Source organism: Gekko japonicus, unplaced genomic scaffold (assembly GCF_001447785.1).
Source record: "Gekko japonicus isolate JY-2015 unplaced genomic scaffold, Gekko_japonicus_V1.1 scaffold2412, whole genome shotgun sequence".
Taxonomy (NCBI): Eukaryota; Metazoa; Chordata; class Lepidosauria; order Squamata; family Gekkonidae; genus Gekko; species Gekko japonicus.
Genome location: NW_015159786.1, coordinates 155,610 through 164,662, shown reverse-complemented (window position 1 = coordinate 164,662; position 9,053 = coordinate 155,610). Strand labels below are relative to the sequence as shown.

At 50.6% G+C, this 9,053-nt stretch overlaps 1 protein-coding gene across 1 annotated transcript in view; it reads left to right on the top strand.

Moving 5' to 3' along the window:
• Positions 1-9,053, top strand: part of COG3 (component of oligomeric golgi complex 3) — a 55,769-nt gene that overhangs the window by 27,790 nt on the left and 18,926 nt on the right. The window contains 4 exon segments of the mRNA XM_015407171.1: positions 712-755; positions 3,921-4,047; positions 5,025-5,116; positions 6,705-6,844. Coding sequence (XP_015262657.1) covers positions 712-755; positions 3,921-4,047; positions 5,025-5,116; positions 6,705-6,844 — 403 coding nt within the window.

The following is a 9,053-nucleotide window of genomic DNA, read 5'->3' as shown; positions in this document are numbered from 1 at the left end:
TCTGCCACTGAGCCACAGCCCCCTCCCACGCGGAAAGCCCCCCCCCCGTGCACAGGGTTGAGTGAGCGGAGACAGGAAAGGAGGAGGGTGACCGCAGGGGTGCCCACAGAGAGACCTGTGATGGTGCAGAGAAGAGAGAGGGAAAGGGGGGGGAGTGACGTGCGTTTCTGTGCTGAACGAAGTGACGGCATCTTCCCGAGTGCTTAAAAAATTATAAAAATGGCTCTTGGAGGGATGTAGTTTGTGCACACTGTGCTGATCCCAAGGGGGAGGCCCTCCATAGCAGTCCTCACGGCACACGGAGCAGTTCCTTTGCGATGATCCGGGTGTCTTGAGTGTGGGGGCAGAGCGCTTTGGGGCACGCGTCCCACGGATCGTGCTTGCGAGTGGCTTTGCCCTGCAGTGAGCACTTTATGCCTCCGTTGGCTTTTTGGTTTTGTGTCGGGAGCCGGGATGACCTCTAAAGGATTAAGGACTCTTCCCTTTCTGTCCTGACGAGAGTAATCTTTTAAGAAGCTGCTCTGGCAACCCGCTGGGGGAAGCCGTTCCTGCTGCGTGTTATCCTGAAATATCCATGCAGCTGAGCCTGTTTGCAGAGCTACTAGCCAAGGGGGAGAGAACGGGGCCAGCGCGCTGAATGTCTGGGGGGCATTCCCACGTGGGGGAAGCCGTGCGGTGCCTTCTCTGAATTTTTTGCCTGCTTCCTTTTAGACGCTTATCGAGCAGATCGAGCAGCGGTCGGAGAAGATGCCAGAGTGAGTCTGCGGGGACTGTTCACTGCCAGGGGTGGTCCCTAAGCCCAAAGGCAGGCTTGCGGGAGCAGTCTAGCCCAGCCCGGCTGCCCAGGGAGAGCAAGGAGGCTTTTCTGCTGATGTCTCCCCGCCCCACCCCGTCTCTGCCTTTGGTGTTGTGTTTGAACATGGAGCTGCGGTGGCTCAAGTGGTTAAGACGCTGAACTGCAGGCTGTGGAAGGTCGGTAGTTCGGCAGTTTGAGACCCGAGTGCCGCATGACGGAGTGAGCTCCCGTCTCTGGTTCCAGCTCCTGCCAACCTAGCAGTTCGAAAGCAAGAAATTGCAAGTAGATAAATAGGGACCACTTCGGTGGGGAAGGTAGCAGCGTTCCGTGCGCCTCGGCGTCTAGTCATGCCGGCCACATGACCACGGAAACGTCTTCGGACAGCACTGGCTCTTTGGCTTTGAAATGGAGTTGAGCACCGCAACCCTAGAGTCGGACTCGACTGGTTTTTGAGCAAGGGAACCTTTACCTTTACTTTTTTGGAGGCAGCCCAGTTAAGCTCAGAGGTCCGATTCCGTGTGGTCACTGAGCGTTGTGTGAAGTACTTCTTTTTCCCTGACCTGGATTGACTGCCGGTCAGTTTTCCTGGATGACCCCAAGTTCTTGTATTACGGGGGGGGGAGAAGAAGAAGGCCCCCCCCCTTCCTCCTCACCATGTCCAGTTTTGCAAAGTTCTCACAGCCGTCATCGTCCTGAATTAGAAAGCACCAAGTGCTTTGGCCTTTCCGCACAGAAACGTTGAGCTGGAAGGGGCCTCAAGGAGCATCTAGTCCAACCCCCTGCAGGAAATTCACAACTCCCCCCCCCCCCGGAAACCCCGCCCCTGTGGCCCGGGTGGCCAGAGGAACGCAAGGAAGCCTCTAGGTTCCTTGGGCCAGTCTGGCCTGGAGGAAAACCCCATCTTGACGCCAGAGTTGCGATTGTCGGCAGTACCCTGGGCATGTAACGGATGACCAGGAGAATTGAGCACTGGCTCATCCCTCCCTGCCCTCCCCTCTCGTGATCTGCCCAAGTTCACAGGATCTGCATGGCTGTCCGATGGCCCTCTAGCCTCTGCTTGAAAACCTCCCGAGAAGGAGAGCCCACCATCTCCTCCCGAGGAAGCCTGTTCCACGGAGGATGGTCAGTAAAGTCCTTCCTAGGGAGTTCTTCTTAGGAGAAGGGCTCCGCCCCCTTGCCTGTTTCCGCGCCTTTTCCAGCTCGAAGGTTTTCTCTTTGATGCGGGGTGCCTGGTAAGATAGCACAGCGTTTCAAATGTCGCTGGGCTATGAAATGATAAAAAGTCGTTCCGATGTGGATTCCTTTCATTTCCCGCTCCTTTCCTGCCGAGTCGCTTCCTAAGCAAGCGATTTGCAAGGATGGTGCTTTGTGAAAATATGAGGCCAGTGCAGAAATAATTGGCCGCTGTTCGCGACAAGGAGGGAGGGAGGGAGCGCTCGAGCCAAAGGCAGGACCGGCCGCCTCTAGAAGCGGGGGTGTCCAGAAAGTCCAGCTGGTCTTACTCCTCCTCCGTAACAAGCTGGTGCTAGGAAGGGCCATCGAGGTGCAGCCGATTCAGGTCGACGGCGTGTGGGTTTCCCAGGGCGAGAGATGCTCAGAGGTGGTTGGCCTGCCTCTGCATAGCTGCCCTGGACCTGTTTTTATTGCCCTGCAATAAAAAAGGCCAACGCTATGCTGGGGATTATTAGGAAGGGTATTGAAAACAGATCAGCCAATATCATAATGCCCCTCTATAAATCAATGGTGCGACCTCATTTGGAATACTGTGTGCAATTCTGGTCACCACACCTTAAAAAGGATATTATAGCTTTGGAAAAAGTGCAGGAAAGGGCAACTCGAATGATAAAAGGGTTGGAACACTTTCCCTATGAGGAAAGGTTAAGGCGCTTGGGGCTCTTTAGCTTGGAGAAACGACGGCTGAGGCGTGACATGATCGAGGTTTATAAGATTATGCATGGGAAAGAGCAGGTAGAGAAAGAGGTACTTTTCTCCCTTTCTCACAATACAAGAACTCCTTGTGGGCACTCCATGAAATTGCTGAGCGGTCGGGTTAGAACGGATTAGAACGGATAAAAGGAAGTACTTCTTCACCCAAAGAGTGATGAACACATGGAATTCATTGCCACAGGAGGTGGTGGTGGCGGCTACAAGCATGGATGGCTTCAAAAGGGAATTAGATAGGCATATGGAGCAGAGGTCCATCAGTGGCTATTAGCCACAAGGTATAGATAGGGGCTCTGGGGCAAGTGATGCTCTGTCTTCTTGGTGCTTTGGGAGGGGGGGTCAACAGTGGGAGGGCTTCTAATGTCCTGGCCCCACTGCTGGACCTCCTGAGGGCACCTGGTATTTCTGGCCACTGTGTGACACAGAGTGTTGGACTGGATGTAGCCTTTGGCCTGATCCAACATTGGCGTCTCTTATGTTCTTATGACCCTTCCCTGATGGTCTTCCGTTCAACTGCTCACCAGGGCTGGCCCTGCTTAGCTTCCAAGGCCTGGCGAGATTGGGTTAGCCTGCCAAGTATGCAGGCCCGTAGCCAGGATTTTTTTTAAGTCACGGGGCATTTAAATGTCTTCGGAGGCACTGGCTAATCCAGTTAAGCCAGGGGAGAAGGCCGTGATGCCCTGGGCTGGATGAGAAGTCGGGGGGCCTGGCCAGCAAGTCAGGGGGCCTAGCCCCGAGATGCCCCCCGCTGTAGCTACGGGCCTGCCGGGGATGCCGCCATTCCACCTGTTGTGGAGCCGTTCAGCGAAGCGGATCTGTTCCCTGCCTCTGGCTGTCCTAGAGAGAAAGGAGGGCGGTGGTCACGTGTGGGTCAATTCAAAACGAGTCCCGCGTTCCAGCTTGTGGTTCGAGACAGCTCGTGGGGCCAGGAGGGCTGCCCCTGAGATGGCAGACTTGTGGGGCATCTTGATTGACCGCTCCCTCGTAGAGATCCTTCCTTCCCCCCCCGGTAGGTCGGAAGCTGGATGTGAGAAAGCTGAGCTTGACCCTGGCTCCCGGAAAGGCCCGTTCCCTCCCGCCAGGCTGCCACCTCCGCGAGCCGAGGTTTGAGTGTCAGTAGGGAGTGGGCCCTCCAATGGTATAGTTCAGCGGTTCATTCCTCGTTCGTCTCTCCACCCAGGTACCAGCAGCTGCTGAGTGAAATACATCACTGTTACCTTGAGCAGAGGGAGCACTTGCTGGGGCCCAGTATCACGAGTACTGTGACTGAATTGACTAATCGGAACAACAGAGATCATTGTGCTCTGGTAAGCGCCTTGGTATGTTTTCTTCAATTCACCTTTCTTATGGAGCGAAGCCGCTGACCAGCAGTGTTCCCTCTAAACAACCTTGGGCAAGCCATAGTTTTGGTCGGAGCTGTTCTTGAAAAAGAGCCGTTCCTGTCAAGAGCTCTCTCAGCCCCACCTACCTCACAGTAGGGTGTCTGTTGTGGGGAGGGGAAGGGAGAGGAATTTGTCAGCCGCTCTGAGACTCCAAGTGAAGGGCGGGGTATAAATCCAATCTCTTCTTCTTCTTCTAAACTGTGGAGTCATGTGAGCAAAAATTCTACTTTGTGAGCTACTGGCATTAAAGTTGGGAGCGAGCGATTTGACTACTGCATTAAATTGGTTTGCTCTGTAGCCCTCCTTCCTGAGCTAAAGCAAAAATGTGTAAGCCCGGAGGCTAAAAAACTGTGAGCTAGCTCACACTAACTCAGCTTAGAGGGAACAGTGTTGACCAGCAGATTGGTGGCTTCGACTCCTGTCTTTGCAAGTGGCTTTGCTCTGGTGGAAGGGAGTCGTTGGCTCCAACCAGTGTTCCCTCTAAGCTGAGTGAGTGTGAGCTAGCTCACAGGGTTTTTAACCTCCGGCTCAGACATTTTTGTCTCAGCCCAGGAAGGAGGGCTCCAGAGCAAACTAATTTATGCAGCAGCCAAATGGCTGGCTGGCAACTTTAATGCCAGGAGCTCACCGAGTAGAATTTTTGCTCACAGGTCCCCACAGCTTAGAGGGAACATTGGCTCTGACCCAGAGGTTTGCATTTCTAACAGTTGATAAAAAGAGTTACATGCACCCCAGTCCCAAAACCGTGTTGCCCATAGGGCCTTTTGGTTTTCTGTGGAAGACTGCCTGGGGGTGGTTGGATCTTCTCTTGGCTGTTCCAAAAAGCACCAAAGGCGAAAGATCTTTAAATGCATGCAGGCGGCTGTCTGCCCTCTGCAAATCCCCTGTTTGACTGATTTCAGGTTCGAAGCGGCTGTGCCTTCATGGTCCACGTGTGCCAGGACGAACATCAGCTTTACAACGAGTTCTTCACAAAGCCGACGCCAAAGCTGAAGTAGGTAACATGGAGGACCTTGTATAAAGGTATAAAGGGCGGGGTATAAATCCAATCTCTTCTCTTCTTCACTTTGCTAGTTAGTAATATGCAAGCTAGTTGATCGTTTGGCCTTCAACAGAGTGATAGCCATAGATACGTGGATTGTGTAGGGATGCCAGCTTTGGGTTGGGAAACACCTGGAGATTTTGGGGGTGGAGCCTGCAGAGGGCGGGGTTTGGGGAGGGGAGGGACTTCAGTGGGGTATAACGCCATGAACTCCATCCTCCAAAGCAGCCGTTTTCGCCGGAGGAACGGATCTCTGTGGCCTGGAAATCAGTTGTAATAGCAGGAGATCCCCAGCCACCACATGGAGGTTAGATAAACACAGAAAACACCGTGTTGAAATAATAAACACAATATTCGCATGCACTTATAGCTAAATATATTTGCCTTTTTATACACAGCATCAACTCTAGCGTATTGTAAACACTCTCAAACGTCAACATCACATTTCAAACACTTTCAGACTAAGTTATATAACACGAAGAGTCCAACTGTCTTCTTCCTGATGGAGGACAAATACCAGTGTACAGTTATTTAGGAGCTGCGGTGGCTCAAGTGGTTAAGACGCTGAACTGCAGGCTGTGGAAGGTTGGTAGTTCAGCAGTTCGAGACCCGAGTGTGCCGCATGACAGAGTGAGCTCCCGTCTCTAGTTCCAGCTCCTGCCAACCTAGCCGTTCGAAAGCAAGCAATTGCAAGTAGATAAATAGGCACCACTTCTAACAGAAGGTCAGTAGTTCAGCAGTTCGAGACCCCAGTGTGCCGCATGACGGAGTGAGCTCCCGTCTCTAGTTCCAGCTCCTGCCAGCCTAGCAGTTCGAAAGCAAGAAATGGCAAGTAGATAAATAGGTACCACTTCGGTGGGAAGGGAACAGCGTTCCGTGCGCCTTGGTGTTTAGTCATGCCAGCCACATGACCACGGAAATGTCTTCGGACAGCGCTGGCTCTTCGGCTTTGAAACGGAGATGAGCACCGCAACCCTAGAGTCGAACTTGACTGGCTTTCGAGCAAGGGAGACCTTTACCTTTACCTTACAGTTATTTGCACCGAACAATGCAGCAACCTATTGTACATTCCTAAGTGATGATCCATCAGGTAGAGCTAGCAGGCAGCTTGTATTTCTCACTGTGATGATTCAGCTTAGCCAGCAAGCCTAGTAGACGTATTTTCCCATGAGGTGATTCAGCTAGCAAGCAGGCCTAGCAACACGCCTCCCGGGCTTAACCTGCGTGTTTCGAACAAATCTTCTTCAGGCATGAATTTTCCTGGAACCACAGCTCTTGAATTGACCCCTGCATAAGTCAAGCAATGTAAACATGGCTGTTCTGGCTCTCCAGCCACCTGGAAGTTGGCAACCCTCGTTATTGTGGAATGCTGCCGTTCTTTGAAGCAGGAAGCAGGCTCTCAATATGAGTGGTGTTCCCCGCGTGGTCCAGGCGGCATGCGATGGTGGACTGGGGCGTGGTCTGTTGTCACTCCAGCAGCCTTTTCAGACCAAATAATTGTTGACGGGGGAACTCTTTTCTCTCCCCCCCTGTCTTGCAGTGGACTTTTAGAGAAGTTGTGTCTGTCCCTGTACGATGTCCTCAGGCCGTTGATAATCCACGTAATCCACTTAGAAACGCTGTCTGAGCTCTGTGGGATTCTGAAGAACGAAATGCTTGAAGATCACGTGCAAAACAATGGTAAATATAAAGACAGGATCCAAATAAGAACACCTCCTTTAAAATGGGCTAGAGTGGAATGTGCTCCAGTTACATCTGCACGCTCCTTAACTTGCATATTTTGTTTTAAACCTCCCTTTTAAAAATTGAAATTAATAAGGATTTTTTTAAGCACTTTATTATCTCACACATGCCCAGTTCTGGTAAGCAGGTATTATTTTTTTGCTTGACCAAAGACATAAAGGATAGAGCTGAAATCTAGCCTATTCACACACTTTTTGGAAGTGAACTTCACCCCGTGGCTCAGCGAAACATGAGAAGACGTAAGGCGTTGTTGGATAGAACCGCTTCACTCATATCGTGCTTTGTCTTTCTCGTAATGCTGACTTCACACACGCTAGGAGGTTTTTGCAGAAGAATCAGCCAAGACAGTTGTAATTTTGTAATAATGGTTTTAATGGTTTTAACTGTTTTTATGTGTTGGCGTATGCCTATTTGTGAGCCGCCCTGAGCCCGCATTGCGGGGAAGGAGGGCTATAAATTGAATTTATAAATAAATAAATAATTCAAAACTGTAGTTAAGGCTAAATGTGGTTCATAACCCAAGTAATAATAGCTACCAGAGTGAACCTCATTCAGACAGGCATGCTAGTCATAGTTTAATTCAGCTAGGGGTCCTCAGCCTTTTTGAGCCTGTGGCTACCTTAGGAATTCTGACAACAGGGTGGTGTGCATGAGCACAAAATGGCCATCACAGGAGGCGGAGCCAACCACAAAATGGCTGCCACAGGAGGCAGATTCCCCCACACAGAGCAAGCTGAAGTACAGGGGATAGGAGGCATGAGAGAAAATAAAATTGATATTGTGGGGGCAGGTACCCCAAGAACAATGTTGGTCTGCACAGCCAATCAGAAGCCCTGCAAACCAGGAACCCCACCTAGTTCCGCCCACTTGGTGGTGGTAGCCGACAGGAAGCACACTGCTTCAGATACATTTTGGAGAAGAACAAAGTTTGAGTCCAGCCGGGCACCTTTAAGACCAACAAAGTTTTATTCAAGATGTAAGCTTTCTTGTGCAAGCACACTTCTTCAGATATCGTGGCACAGAATGTCCTCAACCGTGACATATAGAGGGGTTAGTTGCCGGAAAGGGCCAAGAGACAGAAAACTGGAAATTACCAGTCCATCCATATCGGTAGAGGGTGAGCAGTAAATCATCATACAGCATAATGCGGATCTGTAACAGATTCAAGTCTGGCGTGATGTGGTCCACGGGGTCGCGAAGAGTCAGACTCGACTGTGCGACTGAACAACAGTATAAATAGAGTCAAGGATCAAACAGGAGAAATAAGCTAAGTTTATATGGTAACCATTTGTTTGGGTTCAGTTGTGGGGGGGAGAAACAGTGTAGGAAATAAAGTCAGAATTGGAGATTGATGTATCTCTAATTGTGGAATGCTGGGAGCAGGGCTCTTTTTTGTAGAAAAAGTCCAGCAGGAACTCATTAGCATAATAGGCCACACCCAACAGCAGAAACCCATTAGCATATTGGGCCACAGCCCTGACAGCACAGCCTATTAGCCTATCAAGCCGCACCCCCATGTTACCAGAAGTGTGGTCATCCAGCCACTCCACCTTTTGCTTGTGATTCTGTTTACCTTGTTTGTTGTCAAAACCCAGGGGTTTTTTTGGAGCAGGAATTCCTTTGCATGTTAGGCCACACACCCCTAATGTAGCCAATCCTAATTAGTTCCTGCTGTTGGGTGTGGCCTGTTATGCTAATGAGTTCCTGCTGGGCGTGGCCAACTTGGGAGCCAGCCGGAACTCCGTTCCTTCGCGTTCCTGCCCAAAAATGGCCCTGGCTGGGAGTAATTAATTGTGACCCCACCATCCGTCCCCTCTCAAGTGTGGAGTGACCTTGCAGCATCTTCTTCTTTGAAGTGGGACAATTGGCCATGCAGATTTATCTCCCCTGTCTCCAGACTAGAGAAATACATTCAGATTTCTACCATGTAATGTAATAAAACCTACTATTCTAATCTGTTGTTTCAAATAAGAGACAAAATAAAATAAAACGGCTCTTCTGGGAGGGGGGGTGTTAGTGAGAATACAGATGTAAGGGCTGAATGGAGTTCGCCTATGTAGTGTAATTAGAAATGTGAAGGCCCGGGAAAAAACCGGAAAAATTCGGGGGGAAAACGTTTTTTTCCCTGAAGCCTTTTTTGTTTTTT